The sequence below is a fragment of the Alosa pseudoharengus genome, unplaced genomic scaffold, assembly GCF_046254945.1.
Source record: "Alosa pseudoharengus isolate Yale_2024_CS ecotype anadromous, Long Island Sound unplaced genomic scaffold, YU_APseudo_1.1 YU_APseudo_1.1_scf_10, whole genome shotgun sequence".
In the NCBI taxonomy this organism is placed as follows: Eukaryota; Metazoa; Chordata; class Actinopteri; order Clupeiformes; family Clupeidae; genus Alosa; species Alosa pseudoharengus.
The window spans coordinates 346959-371319 of NW_027468565.1; the positions used below are offsets into that span (position 1 = coordinate 346959).

General features: G+C 40.2%; 1 protein-coding gene across 1 annotated transcript in view; it reads right to left on the minus strand.

Annotated features, from left to right (window-relative positions):
- The window catches only part of tes (testis derived transcript (3 LIM domains)), a 57206-nt gene that overhangs the window by 27498 nt on the left and 5347 nt on the right, over positions 1-24361 (minus strand). Inside the window, exons 2-5 of the mRNA XM_076302496.1 lie at positions 23112-23197; positions 9923-10169; positions 8493-8906; positions 2618-2833 (exon numbers count right to left, since the gene is read on the minus strand). Coding sequence (XP_076158611.1) covers positions 2618-2833; positions 8493-8906; positions 9923-10169; positions 23112-23197 — 963 coding nt within the window. The remainder of the gene's footprint in view (positions 1-2617; positions 2834-8492; positions 8907-9922; positions 10170-23111; positions 23198-24361) is intronic.

The window sequence follows — 24361 nt, forward strand, 5'->3', positions numbered from 1 at the left end:
TTTGTCTTGGTCTTTTGCTTAGTATTTTTTTATTGTTGATTGTGATATTTGTATTTTTTGTTTAGTTTTTATAATTAAGTATCTGGGGTTTTATTATAAGAATAAGAAATGCTTAAAGCGATGGTTCGGAGTAATTTCACCCTAGGGTCCTTTGCACCATGACCCCGAGCCAAACACCCTCCCAGAACCTTTTTTCCCATGGTCGAACCCTGGTCGAGTAGCGCTGTCAGAAACTAATGACGTTCTGCAGTCGTGATGGAACCAACTTTTATCTCGTAAATTACCCAACTAATAATGCCCTGAATGGTACGAAACTTCTGCAGTAGTACAACTATGACCTTTAGTCCAATAACGAGGCATTAGAAAGTTTGTAAGTGCACCAGGAGTTTATTTAAATAAGACTTGCCTGATTATCTGCTACTATACCGCTGCGTCGACGTTTCTTCCGTAATTTGGGAAAAGCCCGTAAAAGTCCTGGCAGGAAGCATGCATAAGGATGTAGATCCAGGAATGCACTAATATTTTGTTCGTAGTCCAGTTTGCAACAATTATTAGTTAACACTAAGTTGTAAACACTTCGGAAAAAAATATTTAAAACTGGATATACCAAAAAACTTTGATGTAATCGCTTAATCGCAAATAGACTTTATTGATCCCCAAGGGGAGATTCAAGAAAATAGTGGGAGAACAATGGTAGAATAAGCAAGTATATGGATCAACCTCGCTGCACTCCACTGCCCAGGTTGCTGTGTCAAACAGCACTTAACAACTGGGAGATTGGTTCCCATTCTAAAGTGGAAACTGGTTCCTTAGCAGCAAGCACATTATCATCAGTAATACCTATGCAGTATGTACTTACTAGTCATGAATAGAGTACCGAAGCCATGACGTAGCGTTGCCAAGGCAGCAATTTCACTGGATCTAAACAAATCAATCTAACCATTGAAATCACCATTAGCGGTGGCTTTCTTAATCTATTTCAATAATTTTACAACGTTTCTAAGATGTTAGTATATTTTTTTACACTATAGGAATCACATACTACAACATATATTCATTAGCCTGACGAGCCAGACCCACATTAAAATGTAGAGTCTGGGCACTCACCGTTCGCAGTGCTCAGTCCGAGGGGCGGGATAATCGGTTGTCTTTCAAATTCCCTCTGCACGCAATAGGATAGCGCTATGAGTCCCATGCGTTTCCCACCAGCGGAGCTAGTTGGCTAGTTCAAACTTTTGCCAACTTAATAAAAGCTTAACTCGTGTCACACTGTTCGCCAAAAGCAACATTATCTTATTTGTTTTCAAGTAGCAAGTAATTCAAGCCAAACCGTTGCAACTCTGCCATCAATCATTATGTTAAGCCCGCCTAACGACTCTATACACGATTTGATTGGCCTGATATTTTACATTACATTTAGCAAACACTTCTTGACCAAAGTGGCTGGTGATAGAAGTTTAATTTTTCGAGCTCACAAGCCAACGGAGAGTTGCTAGACTAGCCCTGGCAGCCTGGCAGATTTCTAGGCTATATATTCACACCAACACGATCAAATTTGTGACTACAGAGTTTTATTTTAGCATGGGTTTCCTCCATAAAAGAGATCTGCATGTAATTTCACAGCATGCTGTTAAAATCCTTAAATTCACGGACATATTTTGGGTTTATTTTTTAAGCAAAAAACGTCACTCTTAACAGCCGCCAGTCTTTGAGAAGACATGAAATATCCACTGGAATTTTGTTTCTTTATATTACACCTGCCAGGGAATCCGTGTTATGTGGGTAAGCTGCTGCCTAGCAGGTAAATCATGTTTAAATGGCTATAGCCTACATTTAAAACTATTTATTAGATAGAAATGATGCCACATGTCTACATTCAATGCTATTTAAGCCACTTCGAAAGTTTGTCTAGATCCAGTGATACAGGGCGAATGAAGAATCTCTCGCCCGCCCCTACTGCCTGTAGGAAGAATATCCCGCTTGCAACTTCAGTGTATCGTACCCGCCGACCAAAGCAGGATCAGTTTACATCCTGCATACAGCACAGAGGCAGGCTAACGAAACGCTAGTGATTCGTTATATATATATCGTGTATATAATGGCAGAGCCAGCAAAGAAGCAGCGAAAACCCTTGACGGAAGATGCAAAGAAAAGGAAAAGAGCTTCAGACCGAGCGAGGGGGAGTTTCGTAGAGAAAAAGCATCAAGCTTGCCTGGTGTCCCTTTAAGGGTAAAGAATGTCTGTATTGATCAGGGGTTATAGTCTCTAGTATGCCTTACTGAATGTATAGCACTATTGAATGCATTATTGAATATTGAATATAGTTTTACATGCATATTTGTTGGACAAATTGGTCCTACTTGTTACAGGCTTGACACGTTACCCCAAAAAGCTCTCTTACACTCACACTCACTCACTCACACAAACACTTACAGTACTCTCTCTCTAAACCATTTCACCAATCTTTCTCAGAAATGCTGACACATTACAATTCTTAACTTTAAATAATCAAAATCAAGCATTGTAATTTATCAGTTACAACAGTCTTTCAGTGTGGATTATTATTTTGAAAAGACCATAAAAGTAATATCTTGTATATGTGTAAAGTGGATCTGACCTCATCACAGCCTCCACACCGGGGTTTTTCACTTTCTCCATAGTGCCGACCACAGTACAGCTTGCCCTTCTTCCAGAAGTAAATCATGTCCACCAATAGCTCAGTGCAGATGCAGCATACAAAGCATGATGGATGCCAGAGCTTATCATAACCTGCACGGTCTGCATATACTGCTGGCTCACCTTCTTTCATTTGCTGGTGGCACTGGTTGCAACACTGTAGGATGGATAACCAAAGATGAATATCAAAAATATCTAAATATTTACACCAACTGAGTTTGCAGCTCATTCATTTTATTTACATTTTTACATGTTTATACAGCATACTGTAATTAACAACTGACATTGTCTCAAGGTGCTTCAACCCCTAAACACCAATTAGTTAACAGTAGCAGTGACAGTCCCCTTTAACAGAAGGAAACCTTGGGCAAAAAACCCCTGCAAAAGTCTATACAATTACATTCACAGTTAAGTCGACCTACAGTTATAGCTCGACTAGGTCACTTAACTGGACTACTGTCCTTGTCTGAGTATACACGTAAATCAGGTTTATAGGCCAAGTATATTTGCGTATACAAGGAATTTGGTCTCTGCATTTATCCCATCCGTGAATTAGTGAACACACAGAGCACACAGTGAGGTGAAGCACACACTAACCCGGAGCAGTGAGCTGCCTTTCTACACTCGGGGAGCAGTGAGGAGTCAGGTGCCTTGCTCAAGGGCAATTCAACCGTGGATGTGGGCATGAGAGAGCAGTGCTCAACCACTTCCTCCGCCCACATTTTTCCTACTGGTCTGGGATCAAACCGGCAACCCTTCAGTTCCAAGCCCGAAGCCCTAACCAGTAGGCCACGGCATTCATACGCTGGAAGGGAATCGGTTTATTGACTGAAGTACACGTCTTCCTCCACTACGCTAAGTGGCAACTTGTCCTCTTTCCTATTTAGGGAACTTTGCATCATCAGTGTGGTTAAATACTTTAAATAGTTAAACAGTTGACATTACTTGTTGAAAATAAGGACATTCTGGGGGATGTAATGGAGTATGCAGCATTGTGGCATAAGGCTTAGGTAGTTAGCTTGCTGCTAACCAAACTAGAAAAGCTGAATACACAGTGCTGACTGTAGTGTTGTCCAGAGGCACACATGCACAGAGTACATAGGCCAATATGAGGCCGATTGAGTGTATAGATGCAGGAGTTTCGATCCCATTATCTGGGTTTGTTAGTCTGAGTAGAAGAACTTCAATTTTCTCCAATTTCAGTCAGAGTAATATGTATTACTAGTCTGGTTTTAATTGAACTAACACAATAATCTTAAAACAATTTTTTTGAGTGTCATGTAAACAAGTGTAACCCTTCTGCCTAGGACCATGTGTATGAATATGTACATTGCAAAACCTCTAAAAATGTGGTCATACATAACTCAGTAGCTCTTGCTGCTTGTTGGTCAGAGATGAGAGAGAGAGAGAGAGAGAGAGAGAGAGAGAGAGGGAGGTCAGAGACCCGTCAGATAAACAGAGTGGATGCAGTTGCATTACAGTGTGGTCACATAGGCCGAGATAAATGTCCCCTCTCCCCCACTGCCTTTCAGCGGCTGGCAGCAGCAAACCGATCAGACGAGCCCGAGATGATGATCAAGTTTATCGTTGCCTACGATAGGCCTAGTGAAACTTCCCTTCACCAAGTTCAGTCCGAAATAATTATTCACCAGAAAAAAAGTTTGAACGTAAACCCGACGTACAGGAATGCCACTTGCGCCAAATTTATAGGAGTCATTGCAGATGAAAAAACGTCTTAAAATTGCAAACAATGCATACAACGACCGAACGACAGAGATACAGATATCGCCGAAAAGGAGTGCGTCATTGACCGCAGTTACATGCAAGGAGTAACCCAGTTTGAATAACATTACAAGACACTTAACTCTTCTATGATCCAAGAAAGATTTAATTCGAGTTATTTTTTAAAAATGTTTAACTAATGATATAGGGGCAAATTCTCCCATGTGCGTAAGTCAAAAAAGTGTGCAACTAAACGCTATTCAGCCTGCGCACATTCTGCCCTTTACTTAAGTCTGTCCAGGGCTCCAGAGTGCGACCAATTTGGTCGCATATGCGACCTAATTTTTCAAAAGTGCGACTAAAAAAAATCGGAGGTCGCACCAGTGCGACCAGCTCTTCGAGAGAGGAAAAAGTGTCCGCATTGAAACTCTACCTTTGGTTCAATAACAGACACATATTTGGCCAATATCGTGGTTTAAACAAATCACAGATAGTGAAGGGCGGGACCTCCCCTCTGATTGGCCGTGGCCCAGTGCCTGTGTGTAAATTTGAAAATGCGTGTGCTGCAGAGAGAGAGAGGTCAGAGACCCGTCATATATATAAACAGAGAGTGGATGTAGTTGCATTACAGTGTGGTCACATAGGCCTAGATAAATGTCCCCTCTCCCCACTGCCTTTCGGCGGCTGGCAGCAGCAAACCGATCAGACGAGCCCGAGATGATGATCAAGTTTGTCGTTGCCTACGATAGGCCTAGTGAAACTTCCCTTCACCAAGTTCAGTCCGAAATAATTATTCACCAGAAAAATAGTTTGAACGTAAACCCGACGTACAGGAATTAGAGCTTAGATCGGGCCCAAAAAATCAAGCCCGACCCTACCCGAGCCCGTGCACACTGTGCCCGAGCCAGCCCGACACATTAACTGTAATTATGAGCCCGAGCCCGATTTAAACCCGACATTTTTTAAATACGTGGGCCATTATAACTGACGTTCTCAACTACAATTCTGAGCTGTTTGAGCTACAGAAATCCGTTTAGAATTATATTAATGAATAATGCAAAGGAGGATGAAGAATGTAGGCTAAACTATGTTTGTTTATTCAGAATGGAATGGATTGCAAATGAATCCAAATGAAGAAACGTCACTTACAACGTAAAAATATGTCCCTGCAGCAAAACTCAACGCATTTCTCTGTGAGGGCTTGCTTCACTCTCAGGTGTATGCTTGGAGAAGTGACAAAAGAGGACATTGAAGGCTGGCTATCATTATTTCTGTCATGGCAAGCCTGCTTCATGTTCATCTTAAAGTCTTTTTGCTGTCATAGGTGAACATTGTGCGCACTTAATGCACGCAACAAAGCATACCTGACAAATGCATACCTCCGACTTTTCTCCAAACTTGCTCGAAGTTATTTCTCCTGTTTTCATTTTTTTTTCTTTACATCTTTAAGCTTCACGTTGCACTTAAGCTACACAATAGGCCTACAGCACAGCAGGCCCGGTGTGATGTGTGCGAGTGGAGAAGCTGCGCATGACACGTGTTGCGCAGATGACATTACAAATGACATTTTGTAACTCTGAGCCTAACTTACTAACTACTTAGGCCTAATTTGATAAATATAGGCTATAATATTTCTGAGTCTGACTATGGCATAGCTTTAGCTCCCCACCCAAGTAGCCTAGGCTAATGATTTAAAAAAATAAATGCTTGATCAAGGACCCGGCCCGGCCCGGCCCGAGGATAGTGGCTGAAAATATCGGCCCGACCCGGCCCGCGGGTCGGGTCGGGTCAAATTCGGGCTCGGGCTCAGGCAGAGAATCTAAACTCTAACAGGAATGCCACTTGCGCCAAATAATAGTCATTGCAGATGAAAATACGTCTTAAAATTGCGAACAATGCATACAAGGCCTTCTCGAACGACAGAAATACAGATATCACCGAAAAGGAGTGCGTCATTGACCGCAGTTACATGCAGGGAGTAACCTGGTTTTTAACAGCAATATTCGTTTTGCGCGCGAGTTGTGTAAACTCATTCTGATGGCATCAATCAATTTAATCCGGTATTTGGCGCAAACCAAATATCGCTGCTACATTTAAAGCCCGAATATTCCCTGCATGTATACAGTGGTCATTGTGTACGGTGAATTGAATGGACACATTTAGATCGAGCATGGCAAGTCATCACAATAGCCTATAATAATAGGCCTACCATTTCGTTACTGCATTAACCATGTTCTTATTGAAAATTTAAAAATACTAAAATTAAAAAGTAAATTGCATTGTGGGGCTGTCAAATGATTATTGCAATCATCATTGCAAAATCACATAAAAATCCCCCAGGCTACTTGGAACATCTCTTTAAATTGTGCTCAAATACATTTCTATGAAAGATGCTAGCATGGCGAGCTGGTTTAGCCAAGGCCTAAAGATCATGAAGGATAGTATGTAAAACATTGAGCCATGAGATGTGCAGTTTGAAGCCCTTAAAATACATCCACTGTTAATTTACTCACTGCTATTTTTATTTAATACATCTTGAGATGTTTTAAGTTTAAATTTCAGCTCAGTGAAGCACTTAAAGCTTGTAGAATTGTAAATCATAAGTCATAGGACAACCTGTATAGGACAGTAATTAAGGAAAAAAAGTGAACCTGCTGCGGTGTTAAATGCGATGTGGTTGAAAATTTGGGTGCACCTAACTTTTGTGCTGGTGCACCTAAGAAAAAAAGTTAGGCGCACCAGTGCAACCAGTGCAAAAAGTTAGTCTGGAGCCCTGTAGATGATTTATTCTTGGTAAATCCTTAATATGCAACTAGTTGGTCTTGATCTAAGGTTATTGATATATAACTTTATAGTATTGCTGTCAGTTAAACACGTCATTAACGGCGTTAACGTAAACCTATTTTTTTTTTTTTTATCGTGAGATTAACATTCTTTTTGGTGTAACAAACGTTGTCGTTTTTTCACATGCTTTTGCAACAATTACTAACGTTAGAACAACTACAACACCACACCGGATCTAGCTAGACCGGAAACTAAACAATACACACTGACGAATGGAATGGAACGTTGTATTCATGGCTCCAACAATCTGGGTATTACCAATCTGGGTAATCCGTTTTTTTGACACATCCGGGCATTTTTAGGTGAAACTACCCGGAAATATTTGAATGGGGGTCTATGAGAATTTCAGTGCATTACATTTTTTAACCTTACCCAAGTGTTATAGCTATTTATACCGATCTAATGCTATGGCCAGCCAGCAGACGAGTTATACAAACTCTCCTCCAAGTCCTGACCGGTGTCGCTATTTTATAGCGCATTTAACATGCAGAGTGCAACCACGATAGTGTAGCATTTAATATGAGAACGGCTTTGTTTATCATTACCATGGTAACTACAATAGCACTAGTGCTAGGTGTTGCAGGCTAACTCGGAGCTGAACTATGACATGTAATCACAGCTCCATTTCAGCAAAGTTTCATTCATTCCTTCATTATTAGATTAGACATATTTAACATCGGACATCAACTGACTTTAGCTAGCATGACTGACTGACTTTAGCTAACAAAGTGTTTGCCGCAGACGTAAACAAATTTAGACGTCGGGTCCCACAGCCTCCCATCGGGATTCTCTCTCCTGATTGCCTGGAGCCACAAACCCCTTCTTTTCCCTTCCCTTTCTTTTTGTGGCAACATACTAAACCGCAAATCCTGAAGAATATATTGTGTTGCCTCAGGTCTGCTGCACATCTTTTGAAATTTGATTTGAAATAATCAAATAGACCTACGTCTTAAAGTTCAGTTAATAAAGTAAATTGCTTTGCTTTCATTTAAATCCCAATCAAGATACACAACAATTGCTTTATTGTTAATATGGACTCCTGGAAAGTTCAGAAATGCAAAATAATAGAATTTTAATCATATGATAAAATATGTGATCAATCGTGATTAACTATAGGAATTCTGCGATTAATCGTGATTAAAATTATAGCCTTCTAATACATTGTCTTAATATGTTACTATTATGTCAATATAAGTCACATATTCAAACAGTGTGTAGATGTACAGCCTGCAAATAAAAATTGCACTTACATAAATTGATTCCATGGATTCTTTGCCTGAACTTCCTTGGGCACCGGCTGATCCAGTTGTAGAGATGGTCCCTTTATAAGCCTGTTCTGACCCAGACTCAGGTCTGGTTGCATCTTTCAAATCAGTTTCAGTTTTGACTCCTAGGTAAATGTCTACCTTTCCTCCTGACTGTGCCACCCCCCCAACCAAATCCTCCGGCAGTTTGAGGTCTCCTACACCAAGAGCCTCATCCTTGCACTTCCGCACATATTGTTGCATGAGCTTAACCTCTCCTGGTGTGAGTTCGTGGCAGCGTGAGGGATCCTGATCATGCTCAGGAAGCTGTTTGGCCATCTGCCGCTTGCGATACTCAGCACCTTGAGTACCAGCAACTGGCCGCTTCTCAGGTGGTAACAGCTCCATGTATCTTGCTACCTGTAATGATGGAAAAGGATTATTGGTTGATTAAACTATACATTTGACAACAAGGTATTAGACAAAAAGATAAATGGAAGCAATGTTTCAGGTTAATTTTATGTTTCTGATTGCCTGGCAAACAAGTGGATGATTTCATAAATGGTTATGATTAGAAATACAGTCTCACAAATCATGTCCACAATATCAAATATACAATATAAGTAGGGGAGGGAGTCACACATTACTGCTATATGTGTTCACTAGCTACGCTACATAGATAAACACAAACTACATTAAATAAAAAAATGAGTTTGAATGTTTTCTCGCTAGCATAGCGGCAACAATGTGGGCAGCGGTGGCTAAGGATGTAGTCGTCATCCAGAAGAATGCAGAATATGATTTTTGTATTTGTGCTAACTTGGCTGTCTGCTACTTGTGTGCGCTGTAATACACTTAAAAAGTGTGAATAGGAGGCAACTTTAGTTTAGGGAACACATGGGGGTTAAAAAGTGCCAAATTAATTGTGAATTAATCTTTGATAAGTATAATTAGGGGTGAATAACTGTTCTTGTGGTACTACCACTTTACAAGCCCCATGCTGAGCCATGCATATTTAGGTAATAATCAATATGCAACAACTTACTTAATAATTATGAATAAGGGGTAATTAGGAGCTTACATAGGGGAAATTCTTAATTAAGGGTCTAGTAAGGGTAGAATAAGGTCTTGCAGAATAAGGTATTAATTAGTGACTTATAATGACTAACAAATGGCTAGTATGCTACTAATATACATGTTAGTAAGCAGCTAATTAATAATGAATATGCGTGTCTTAATATAAAGTGTTACCAGATGGTCTTGTCTATTGTGCACTTTTAAGCATGGTTCCTTAGTCCTTAGTGACCTTACCTTACCTTAGTCCTCCCTTTTTGAAGGCTGCATCCTTTTGGCCATTCATTTGGCTATGTTGTAATTATATGCATTTTTGTGTACATAGAAAACTATTTAAATCAGGGAGGGGACACAAATCTTACCAAGTGTTGATTTGCAACTGGTGGTGCCCACTCAAAGGTGACCATTTCCCCAATATCTTTGACTTGTCCTGCAACTGGAAGGGTGACCATATTGCCTTTATAAGCAGGAAAACCATCAGTCTTCAGTTTGGCTATGAGGCCAGTATACTTGGTGTCCTCAAACAGCTTGCCCACTTTCTTGCTTTCAGCTGTATTCATCTGCACATCATGGTCTTCAAGGCTGCATTTACAATTGCGACATATTTTCCTACAAAAAAATTGAGTGGTTATGGCTGATTTATTGAAAAGATTTATATGAGTCTGCACGTACCAGTGGATCACACTATTTAGGTAAGGCAAGGCGGTAAGCTCCAATATCTAAACGGAGTGATAACAGGGTTTTCTCTATTTAACAATGTATACGTACGTATAAGTAAGTATATATACTCTTTTGATCCCGTGAGGGAAATTTGGTCTCCGCATTTATCCCAATCCGTGAATTAGTGAAACACACTCAGCACACAGTGAACACACAGTGAGGTGAAGCACACACTAATCCCGACGCAGTGAGCTGCCTGATACAGCGGCGCTCAGGGAGCAGTAAGGGGTTAGGTGCCTTGCTCAAGGTTCTGGTCGGAGTTTGAACCGGCAACCCTCCGGTTACAAGTCCGAAGCGCTAACCAGTAGGCCACGGCTGCCTCAAATTGTGTATAGCCTCATTGATAAGGTAATGTCGGGAAATATGCCACCTTGTGACACTGTAATGGGAAAAAACATAAAGCTGTATCAGCATATTAACCCTTAAAAACTCACAGCATTTTGCAGTACTATATTTTAATAGACTTTATAGGTCTTAGGAATGTGCAATACTGACTGATGTTATATCCTTTTTCCAGCACAACCTAAGCAATATGATTAAAGTATTGTCATTTCATTTTAACCAAGGGGCCGTCTTTTACGGGCTTTTCCCAAATCACGGAAGTAACGTCGACGCAGCGGTATAGTAGCAGATAGTAGCATCCATCAGGCAAGTCTTATTTAAATAAACTCCTGGTGTATTTACAAACTTTTCAATGCCTCGTTTTATGAGTAAAGAACATAGTTGTACTACTGTAGAAGTTTCGTACCATTCAGGGCATTATTAGTGGGGTAATTTACGAGATAAAAGTTGGTTCCAATTACGACTGCAGAAACTAGTTTCTGACAGCGCTACTCGACCAGGGTTCGACCAAGGGAAAACAGGTTCTGGGAGGGTGTTTGGCTCGGGGTCATGGTGCAAAGGACCCTAGGGTGAAATTACTCCGAACCATCGCTTTAATCAGGGCTTTGAACCAGATTTTTTTCCCAATTGGTTCGTTCCGAACAGAAACAGTATTTTAACGTTTCTGGTTTTCGGTTCAACCCTAAAATTAACGTTCCATGTCAGCTGTGGGACATACAAATAATTAGGCTGATCATTAGGACTTTAGTATATTGTTAGTCTACATAATTTTCCTTAAGTCTCTATCCTGTCATCAATCATTAAAAAAGCATATAGGCTACATTATTTAAGCGGCATAACTGTAATTATGACATGCCTACATTTTTTTTTTTCAATATTATACAGGGCTCCAGACTAACGTTTTGCACTGGTTGCACAGGTGCGCCTAACTTTTTTTTCTTAGGTGCACCAGCACAAAAGTTAGGTGCACCCAAATTTTCAACCACATGGCATTTAACACCGCAGCAGGTTCCCTTTTTTTCCTTAATTACTGTCCTATATAGGTTGTCCTATGACTTATGATTTACAATTCTACAAGAAAAGTAACTTAATGAAGTGTTGGTGCTTTAAGTGCTTCACTGAGCTGAAATTTAAACTTAAAACATAACAGTGAGTAAATTAACAGTGCACGTCTTTTAAGGGCTTCAAACTGCACATCTCATGGCGCAATGTCTTACATACTATCCTTCATGATCTTTAGGCCTTGGCTAAACCAGCTCGCCATGCTAGCATCTTCCATAGAAATGTATTTGAGCACAATTTAAAGAGATGTTTTTTTTAAGTAGCCTGGGGGATTTTTATGTGATTTTGCAATGATGATTGTAATAATCATTTGACAGCCCCACAATGCAATTTACTTTTTCATTTTAGTATTTTTAAATGTTCAATAAGAACATCACTATAGTTAATGTAGTAACGAAATGGTAGGCCTATTATTATAGGCTATTGCAATGACTTGCCATGCTCGATCTAAATGTGTCCATTCAATTCACCGTAGGCCTACACAATGACCACAGTTTTACATGCAGGGAATATTTGGGCTTTAAATGTAGCAGCGATATTCGGTTTGCGCCAAATACCGGATTAAATTGATTGATGCCATCAGAATGAGTTTACACAACTCGCGCGCAAAACGAATATTGCTGTTAAAAACCAGGTTACTCCCTGCATGTAACTGCGGTCAATGACGCACTCCTTTTCGGTGATATCTGTATTTCTGTCGTTCGAGAAGGCCTTGTATGCATTGTTCGCAATTTTAAGACGTATTTTCATCTGCAATGACTATTATTTGGCGCAAGTGGCATTCCTGTACGTCGGGTTTACGTTCAAACTATTTTTCTGGTGAATAATTATTTCGGACTGAACTTGGTGAAGGGAAGTTTCACTAGGCCTATCGTAGGCAACGACAAACTTGATCATCATCTCGGGCTCGTCTGATCGGTTTGCTGCTGCCAGCCGCCGAAAGGCAGTGGGGAGAGGGGACATTTATCTAGGCCTATGTGACCACACTGTAATGCAACTACATCCACTCTCTGTTTATATATATGACGGGTCTCTGACCTCTCTCTCTCTCTGCAGCACACGCATTTTCAAATTTACACAGGCACTGGGCCACGGCCAATCAGAGGGGAGGTCCCGCCCTTCACTATCTGTGATTTGTTTAAACCACGATATTGGCCAAATATGTGTCTGTTATTGAACCAAAGGTAGAGGTAGACACCAGTGCGACCTCCGATTTTTTTTAGTCGCACTTTTGAAAAATTAGGTCGCATATGCGACCAAATTGGTCGCACTCTGGAGCCCTGGACAGACTTAAGTAAAGGGCAGAATGTGCGCAGGCTGAATAGCGTTTAGTTGCACACTTTTTTGACTTACGCACATGGGAGAATTTGCCCCTATATCATTAGTTAAAAAATGTTAAAAAATAACTCGAATTAAATCTTTCTTGGATCATAGAAGAGTTAAGTGTCTTGTAATGTTATTCATTTCTATGATTTTGGGAAGTTAACGCTACGCTAGGCAATGGAAAGTGGCCAGACGCTATGTATGTTATGAAATGTAAAGGTGTAAAACGCCTTTTCTCCACTTTGTGGACATTGCCGTTGTCAATAGTTTCTGATTATTTCAAGTTTGGCAGCTGCTCCAACTACTACTCAAGGTGTACATCAAGTACATATTTCTATACAGCAGAAGCCAGAGAGAAATTGTTGACTTTGTTCTAAAAATTTAAAAAGGAGAATAAAGCTTGTATGGCATGAGTGTAGGCAACTTTCTTTTACTGGTAAACAAAATTGCTTTTAGATTTGGCATTCTGCAGAAGGGGATGCGTTTTGTAATGAGTCACAGAACTTCTGTGTTCAACTTTCAGGTTACCCAGCCCATCCCCCTTCCCTACCCTCCTCTGTGTGAGTGAGTGTGTGTGTGTGTGTGAGTTTGTGTGTATATGTGCGTGTACTGTATGTGTGTATTCTCCACAGGCTTGTTCTACTATTTAATCTACTTTTAAATGTTTAGAACACATTGATGTTTGAGTGACGATGAAGGTGATTGTATTCCTAGCTTTTCATAGGTAATAATTAGGGCTGTAACGATACACCAACCTCAAGATTCGGTTTGTATCACGATTTTTGACCCACGGTTCGATACGAATCTCGATTTTTTATTTTTTTTTTTGGGGGGGGGCTAGACATTTTATTAAATAACATTTTAATAGCCTCCCTTAGAACACCAGAGGATTACAATATAATATATCTATTATTTTATATCCTGATATAAAAATATTTTTCTGAATGACTGATATTTATGACAGCACACTTTATGCAGATTAGCCTATAGCCTAGGCCTACTATTTTTTATTACAACTCTACCTCTTTAATTCAGCTGTTTGGTTGAAGCCTGGAAATATTGTAAACAAAGTAGCATAGTTGGCTAGCTTAGCCTATCATAGTCTACTGATTGGACTGTTCAGTTTTCCCCGTGTGTTTAAGTTTCAAGGTAATACTTGTTCTCCTTGGGACAGGCCCTTTTGGGAAACGTTGGTATTGAGATGATCAGTCAACTTCAATGCAAGAGTTTTAAACAAATATGTGCAGCATGCTAATGATGCTAAGCGGATTTAATAGTAATTTAGCTAGTCGTCTTCTATGTGTCCTTGCTTTCACGATTGTGAATGTTTTATTTAAGTCGCGCATGTTCATTGAGCAGGAGAGGGAGGGAGAGGGAGAGGGAGGGAGCGCGAGAGAGAGCGGGGCAAGGAGAGGGGGTTTACTTCTATACTGTTTGGTAAAGTTGCACACATAGTCTACAATGAAAGTAAGGAGAGGTATGAAATTATTATTTATTTATTTGTTTGTTTTTGGACAACGTAGGCTACCGATAAGTAAAGTGGGAGATGTGGGTTGCTTTTGCGGCCGCGTAAGATGCAAAGCACTGCGTGAAACACTAGAAAGGTGTGTCGCGATTCTGCCTTTTCACACCGCGACACAGTATCGTTGATATGAATGTCGCAATTTCGGTTTCGAATCGTATATCGTTACAGCCCTAGTAATAATATATTTTATATATGTATATAGTTTTCATAGTATACTGATATATATCATATAAGGAAGTTGTATCAGAGTCCTGCACGGGTTCGGGTACCCGCGGGTACCCAACGGGGGACCCGCACATTTTGATGAAACGGGTGAAAAATATTCTACTGTGTCGGATGCGGGTGAGGGTCGGGTTGGACACGGGGGTGACACGGGTCGGAATTGGCCTTTCATAAACATCACGTGCATATGTAACAATATTTTCTACAGTAACACATCCTAAATAATATGCCTGCAATTCAAGTTGATAAAAGCATTTGAAATGCACGTTTCGTACATGCCTTCCCAAAACAGGCGCCTATAGGCTAATTTCACTTTTAAAAATCACATGCGCGGGATCTGCCTGCAGTCTTTCAGAACAAAAGTGGCTGCACATTGATAAAAAAAACGCCTAAAGATGACTCTTTAGACATGTTGTCATGGTGGAGAGCGCATGCTCGTTTAATTCCCAATATTGCCTAGATTGTGAGATCTATTGACATCCCTGCAAGCGAGCGAGATTTCTCCTATGCGTGGGAAAAGGTAGGCCACATTTTCCCCATTCAATCTTGCACTCAAATAAACGGGATAGTGTCACACGTCTTATGCCTATTTCCATAAAGTTTCACAGGCTAATGCATAATCAGGTGTAGGTTATGACCGAATCATTCCTTCATTTAATGTAGGCTAGCCTACTACTACTGTTAATAAGTTGTGTGTGCAAGGCCGTGTTTGAATTCTAAATTAGGCATTAGGCATAGCCTTGTAGACGCATCTGCTTGAAAAGTGGTAAAATGTTATCACTCTGGTGTTGAAAAGTAGCCAGGCTACCACAATACATCATGTAGGATATGCAGCTGAAGTTGGATCTGCAATGTTAATGGTTGTGTAATTAGTTCCTTAAACGTGTCTGTTTAACTCGGGTACGGGTCGGGTGTCAGTTTTATTTAATGCGGGTCGGGTCGGGTACGGATTTTAACTAGCTCTGGTGTCGGAAAACGGGTCGGATGCGGTTTTAAACATGACGGGTACGGGTGGGTGCGGATTTAAAAAATTGGACCCGTGCAGGACTCTGAGTTGTATCTGTTGAATCAAATGTATAGTATGCCTTTTAATGGTTTTAAATAAATATAGAGGATATTTACTTACTGTATTACTGGTAATGTTTTTTCTTATTGACAATCATTTGCTTATATACAAATAAATTGTTTATTCTTATAGACCAAATAAATCTAAACCATTGTGTCTGACTTAATTATTAGTTTGTATGCATACTTTTATGTTGTTGGTGAGAAAGAGAATGAATTCTGTCAACATTCTAAATCCGGTTTTGTGCATTTTTTTACACTGATCACTAAATTTATCATAACTTTTGGGATATTTCAATTCATTATTTTTTGTTACCCAGAACTTGCTGGAAATGTGATACACTCTGGGCCAGATGTACGTACATTTGTGAACGTATGCACCATCATCCCAGTCCCCAAAAAATCCTTCATCACAGGATTAAATGATTACAGGCCCATTGCCCTGATGTCTGTGGTCATGAAATCCTTTGGTGTTGAGCCATCTGAAGGACATAACAGGACCCCTGCTGGACCCCCTGCAGTTTGCCTACAGGGAAAACAGTTCGGCGGATGATGCCTTCAATATGGGACTGCAATTCATCCTGCACCACCTCGACTCCCCAGGGACGTATGCCAGGATCCTGTTTGTGGACTTCAGCTCAGTGTTAAACACCATCATGCCTGAACTTCTACATCGGAAGCTCACCCAGCTCTCAGTACCTGCCTCTACCTGTCAGTGGATCATCAGCTTCCTGACTTACAGGCAGCAGCATGTCAGACTGGGTAACAGCTCATCCAAAACCCGGTCCATCAGTACAGGTGCCCCTCAGGGGTGTGTCCTTTCCCCGCTGCTCTTCTCCCTCTACACTAATGACTGCACCTCAAAGAGCCATTCTGTAAAACTCCTGAAGTTTGCAGATGACACCACTGTCATTGGTTTGATCCAGGATGGTCTGCTGGATCAGGATGGTGATGAGTCTGCTAACAGGCAGGAGGTGGAACAGCTGGTCCAGTGGTGCAGTCAGAACCACCTGGAGCTCAACCCCAAGAAGACTGTGGAGATGACAGTGGACTTTAGGAGAAGTCCCCCTCCACTCACCCCCCCTCGCCATTCAGAACGACACAGTGTCCAATGTGGGTTCCTGGGATCAACCATTTTACAGGACCTAAAATGGTCTCACCACATTGACGCTATCCAGAAAAAGGCCCAGCAGAGGTTATACTTCTGAGACAGCTAAGGAAGTTTAATCTGCCTAAGGAGCTGACCACTTTCTACTTAGCCATTATTCAGTCTGTCATCTGCACCTTCATCACTGTCTGGTTTGGGTCAGCCACCAAACGGGACAGGGCCAGACTGCAATGGACAATTAGGGCTGCAGAGAGGATCATTGGAGTTGACCTTCCCTCCATCCAGGACCTGTACCAGTCCAGGCTCAGGAAAAGGGCAGCAAAAATCTCTACAATCAACACTGTTCTGCTCATCTACCTCATGTGTACTTCAATCTTACAGTTAAAATAATTGTTATTAATACATTATCATTGCACCGAACTGCCTTGCACTATATTTATATTTAATCAGTCTATACTGATATTGCACTATTCCCACTAGGGCTGAAACTAGGGATGTCCGATATTGGCTTTTTTGCCGATATCCGATATGCCGATATTGTCCAACTCTCAAATTTCGATTCCGATATCAGCCGATACCGATGTCGATATGTGGGTTATTTTTCCTCAAAACTAATTTAGGTAACATCACATATCTCCTGTTGTGGAATTAACACAACATGCTTAATGTTATTGTGATGCCGCACTGGATGCATTCTCGAATGCAACAAGGCTTTCCAAATGTTAACATTGTCTGTGCAAAATAAGAAAAATACTTCAACTTAATTTAGGGAAAAAGTGCCATGTTTATTTTTTAATTGTCTCAAACAACAGTTTGGATTACACTCTCCCTGAGATAATATTGACAATGCCCACAACAAATAGGGCAAATTTGACTTCTTCACAAATGATAAAACATTGTACCTGAACAACTATGTGCAACATAGCAGAATGTAAAGCCAACTAAAATAACAGGCATAGTGTATGACAGGCTACCCTTTTTCTGTGTTAAATGAGCCTGCATTTGTAGGATGCTTCATGAACTGTTTCTTTAACTAAAACTCAATCACCTTAATTGAATGAATGCACAAATATGAGTCAATTACAATGTGGCAAGCAACTATACTGCACAATTTTGAAAACATTTGTTTGAGCTACAAAAAAGGTTTGAGGTGAAGTACATAACGGGCCATACCCACAATCAGGCTTGGAATTTCACCATTTTAGGGGCAAGGCCACTTGGCCTTCAGTTGGGCATATTTGGTGGGGGGCACAAAGGCCACATGTCAGGGCACCAAGGTCAAAGTTAACTATACAGTAGTAGGCTATAAAAATGATCAAAGTTGTATTCACTGCAGTAGACCTGCATCACTGTATACAAAAACATAAAACATGACATATTACTGTAAATCATCTGATCATCTAATATTTTCAGATATCTAGGCTATATTTAACATTTATTTTATATTTGGCCTGTTATGAAATCATGTATTGAACAATTTAAGCACAGCTCAGCTTTAAGAAACTCAAATAGCCTAGATGCATGCTTAGCATTTTGTGATCATTAAGGCTACTTTCACAAACTCTTACAGTCAGCTGTCCTCTGATGTACCGATATCTAGGCGACATTTGTAATATTTGTTTTGTATTTGGCCCGTTATGAAATAATGTGGAACAATTTAAACACAGTGTAAAACTTAAATCCCAAATTTGGAGACATCCGTGTATGTTGAAATTTACTGCAAATTCAAAACGGGATTAGTCTGGAACGGCTAACTGTACAGGGGACTGCTTTACACCTTTCTGTTCGGTAAGGTCTGCTGTTTATTCTGATATATGGTTTGTCATATGTTAAACGAAGGGTTCGTGAAGTATTCCACCGAGATGAATGGGTAGGGAGATGGACGCAAAACCTTCAGTAGAATTTATGATTGAATGATATTATTTACTTTTCTCGCCAACCGTTCACCACAGCAGTTAGCGGCTAACATCGTTTAAAAGCTGAGAAAAAGCTCTTTCATGTGATACTTGTGATGTCTGTGTGATGAGTAGGCTACTTCGCGAGTAGTTCAACTGAGAAGAATGGGTTAATTTGGACGCACTTTCTTGCGCTGTCACTTTCAATTTGGCCATAGGCTAAATATATATCGCTATTAGTAGGACGCAAAGCAGAATATTTAAAGAAGGGGGCACCAAGGCCACTGTGGCCTGTAAACCTCTGATTTTCAAAGGGGCGTCACGGCCAACTCAAAGGGCTACGACGGCCATGGCCAATTCCAAACCACAGACATAATGTTGAAACAGAGCGAGCAAGTTTGTTACTGCAGCCATCCACGCTTGTTTGTATGCTTCAAGACGCAGCTTGATGAGGTCATCATCTGTGCGCCGGTAAACGCTTCAGGAGCGCATAGGCACTATTTGGGTGTAACGCAAGCATTATTTTATCGGTTTTAAGGCAAAAAAAATCTGATAACGATATTAACAGATATTACATTTTTATGCTAATATCGGGCCGATAATATCGGTGGGCCGATATTATCGGACATCTCTAGCTGAAACGATTCTTCAAGTTACTCGATTAACTCGATTACAAAAATTGCTCGAAGCCTCGTTAAATTCCTATGACGCGCACTATACGAGCAGGGATCTGATTGTTCCACACGGACCGTTGTTCAGGAAGCACACCACTAGCGTGTGATACCAAAGAGTATAGAGGCTTCTATACTCTTTGGTGATACATTTAGTTGGCGCGATGGCGGAGTCAAGATGTCCATAAATGGCAGAGAATGTCTAAAGTTTTGGGATCATTACATACTCAAAAAGGAAGAGAACAAGCATTTGAACCGAAAACATCCACTCATTGCTGTTTCACCAAGCGTCGCTGAAACAATCAATAAAGGATCAATAAAGTAGCCTAGAGTATATCAATCTATTTATCTATGTAGCCTATACATTGATGTTCGCTGATTTTAATCGCATACTGTATTTGTAGCGATGTCGTGATATGATGTTTAGCTTAGATGTTTTTAAGTAAACTTATTCACGTTCAATTGCAAGAGTATGCCTTAAACATTGTTAACATTGTTTAATTGTTCGCACTGGCACTTATAAACACTAAATGTGTAAATTGCAACAAATGGGCTTAGTTTTGGAGCCAAATGTTGGAGTTAGAATAAATACCTCTGTGCCAATTGCTTGATCATTTTACAGCCACATCATTTTCGTTATGCATTATTTGTATTGGTTGTTTAAAAATGCAAAAAAAATGTATCCGATTAATCGATCGATAAAGTGCTAGATTAATCTATTACAAAAAGAATCGATAGCTGCAGCCCTAATTCCCACCCTCTTTATAATGTATATTGCATCTTGCTTGTGCCTTCCTCCAGAAGCTATCAAAAGGGACTTAATTATGCTATGGAGGGGTGTATTCAAAACTTTAAAATAGATACAAGGTAGGGGTGTAACGGTACACAGAAGTCACGGTTCGGTTCATACCTCGGTTCGGACATCACGGTTCGGTACGAGTTCGGTACAATGGAGGGAAAAGCAAAACAAAAATGCAGAAAGCATTTTTTTTATTGTGCATGTCTCAGGCTGTACCACCTAGTGTCATACAGTCTCTTCCCTGAGCTATCTGCAACAGCCTGAAGTGTGTAAGATGTAGGCTAAACAGTACAATAAGTACCCAGACTCCATCTGTAACTTGTAAACAAAATAAGACAATCAGCTATAAAACTGAAAATAGGCCTACAGCATCTCTTATTTCTGAAAGTGCAAATTACATAAAAAAATGATTTTTAAAAATCCACAAGCAAGACCTTCAACATCTGTGTTTAGTTGTATATTCATTCATTCATTCAACCTTTATTTCATGCTCGGAAATACAGTTGAGGGCAGTCCTCTTTTCCAATGTAGCCGAGATACATAATAATCAAAATATAAGGCCAGTGTAGGCCACTAACAAATCATTGTAGGTAAATTCATAAAATATCAATAAAACACACAATAAAAGAATTAGTAAATAGAAAATTAAAATACAATAAAAATATAACAATTTGTCCAATAAATGGCAATGAGGTAAAAGCGTAATTAAGAGGTCAAGTAAAACAATTACAGACTGGGCTGGGGAGATTTGAAATTAAAGCTTTAAACTGGCCATAAGAGATGAGCCAGCTCAGACCAAGGGACTGTTGGGCTGAGTTCCAGGTTCTAGGGGCATCAAAGCTAAAGGCTGTCTTACCAAGTTCAGAGTGAACATTGGGAATTCTGAGCTGGAGATGGTTAGAAGAGCGGGTATGGTGGACATGTGACTGCCAGAGTAGCAGTGAAGAGATGTAGGGTGGGAGTTCACTCTTGATGGCTTTGTATATGAACAGTAGCCAGTGTCTGGAACGTCTTTCTGATAGAGATAGAGTAAATGGAAGGGTCTACAATTTGCCTCAATATTTTTCATTGTGTGTAAAGTAATAATCTAGCCTACTAACTGTGAAAATATCACACTATTTTGCCTTTTTTTAAAAAAACGAAATTGCTCCTTTCATTTCATAAACAGACTACAACTAGAAGTTACGTGACTTTGCCCTTTGACGTTAACTCACCGTACTAGCATGGTTTGTTTATTAGCCTGGTTAGCGTTGTCACTTTATTTTACTGTCTATGCACTTAACACTACCAGCTCCTCATGTGAGAAGTTACAAGTTACCCCAACATAAAGGTAATTACCACGCGATTTACATAGCTTTCTGTCATTACGAAATCATTTAATTTAAGCCATAGGTTTTGGCCCTATTTGTATGTGTATCCAAAGGCTGCTGAAGCGCAGGGGAAGTTTTTTTCCCCTCATTTCAGTGATTGGTAGCCTACATCATCTGGGTGATGGCTTCGAATATGTGTAGCATTTATTCCACTCACATACCCAATAACTGCTGAACAACGCTGACACACAGTTTCATCTTATCCACCACTCTTTCGCCTGTACTAACGTTACTGTAACTGAAGTTCTCAAACTTGCGATCTTAAATAGACCAGCGGATCCTCTAACTCTTGTGGGTCTAACCTTAGTGCTGCTAATGACTGACGGACTCGACTGACGACCTGACAAAAAAAAACATAGGCGCCAATCAGAGCTTCAGAGCTAAGGCGAGGCTACAGATTAGCGTTAGGTGTCGCTAAAGAACTCCCGTAACTCTACTTAACAGTAATTGCGCATGACATTAATTAATCCGCACACGAGTTTTATGTATTTTTATACCGTGTATTCTCCGTGTAAATTCATGCACCGAACCGTGACGCCCGTACCGCTTCGGTTCAATACGAATACATGAACCGTTACACCCCTAATACAAGGTGACAATCAGTTGCGGCGAGTAGCTGTGCAAATCACCGTGCAAAAACCACTGACGTTAATGCTAGCTAGCTAGCTAGTGGAAGATTGATACTAAGATATGTTAGGTTACGTTAATATTTGATGTAGTAAGAATATAGTAGTTGGTTAATGAGCATTTTCATCTTGGGATTTAATAGGGAACCTGTGCCCACTTTGTTGGCTTAGTAGCCTACATTACGTCGAGCTGTTGCAAACGCAAGAGACTCCTGTAGGCTAAAGTTGATGAAAATATACCCCGTTTTCTATCCTCTCGGGGTACCGGCTATCAGTATTACACGTCCCCAATGCAAAACGTTTGACTATGGTTATCAGTCAGGGTTTTTTGAGTTAAATAAACTCCATAAATAACCATTAATTTGTCATTTTATGCCTCCTCCCTGTTGTTTCCTATGGAGTTGTCCGAGCTGATGTCCGAGTCCCGTTGAGGCTGGATTGTCATTGTCTCATCAGCGTTCTAAGGGTGGCGCTTAGCGACAGGTCAATTGCATTACCCTATACCCTATATTCTTATGTGTTAAGTGAGTGTTGTACTTTGAGAGCAAAGATTAAGCGGAGTCAATTTCCTTGTCTGTTTAAGCAAACCTGGCCAATAAAGCTGATTCTGATATGCGAATAACAGACAGACAGATAGACAGAATTTCCTGTCATTAATAGATATATAGATGGTCACTAGAGTTTCAAATATTCCAGAGAAAACGAATTAAGAGATTTTGAAAACATTAAGACAGGCAATACCAGTTATGCTAGAACATGATGAATTTAATCTATATTGAGATTACAAGTACACTGATATAACAATTAAAAAGTAATACTATACCTCCAGAAGTGCAGCTCAAATCCTTCACATTTGTCCTTGCATTTCAAACACATTGCTCCAGCTCCAATTTCATGGCCAAGAGTCATCTGTACAGACAACAGAGCATATTTTACCAGGCATTTCCCATTTAGCCATTATTCATGGCAAGGTAAAAAGTGGTCTACATGGATCATTCTGTGTCAAATCAGACAAAATCCAGTAGTGCTGGGCGGTATACCGGTTCACACCATATACCGGTGTATATTTTCGTTATGATATACATTTTTAATATACCGCCATACCGGTGTATTTGATTACACAACGTTTGGAACGCTACGCCGCGCGACAGTGTTTCAGACAGGACTTTCTTCACACGCACGCATGGTGCCAATGCGAGGCATAGTGAGGGTAAACACAAAACACCTTAAGTTTTTCCCCTGAAGTATGACCCTTAAGCCTTAATTTCTTCTCAGGTAGGGGGTTTATTTAAGGGTGTTGCACAGAATACCTTAAATTGTTTCTTTAGTTAAGGAAAAACGTTAAGGGATACTGCATTGAAAGGGATTTACCGTCACAAAAATTCTATTGAGATTGTTCAACAGCTGTAACTAGCTGGCTAGTAGGTGATGTCGTTAGTTAGCAACCCACCGAACACAGTGAAGTTTAATGTTCTTATCATTCATCTCACCTTAAGAATATTCGCTGAAATTATCCAGGTAGCAAGTAGGCCTAAAGCATGTTATAGACATGCACTGAGCAATACTAGCTGGCTAGTTAGAAATGATCCTGACTGTCATCAGTGCACCAAAACGAGCTTTTTTTGTTAATGTTTTGCCTAGCAAACCGAACCGAAGCTCATGGCAGGCTAACAAGACATCCACATGAAGTTAACGTTAGCCTACCACTAACGTCATGTAAACCACACAATAACAATAAGGCATGTTTCTGATAGGCCTATTTGAAAGAGTAAGCATATTAGCAGAGATGTTTTATTTTAAATTGTATAATTTTCAAAAAAGTATAATTATTGCAAGTTGCACTACTTTTTGTATTATTTTTATACAAGATGTTTGTGAAATTTGCACAGTAATAGTTCTGTATTTTGACTGCAATTGTCTTTGCATTCTGATTAGATTCTTCATTAGAATCATGAGTGGCTCTTTGTAAACAGCATCATTTTCTGGGGCCATGCAAAACTGCATTACCACTAGTGTGGAGTTATTCTACATCATGACAGTAAAATAGACCATCTTTACTCAATGTACTGCAGC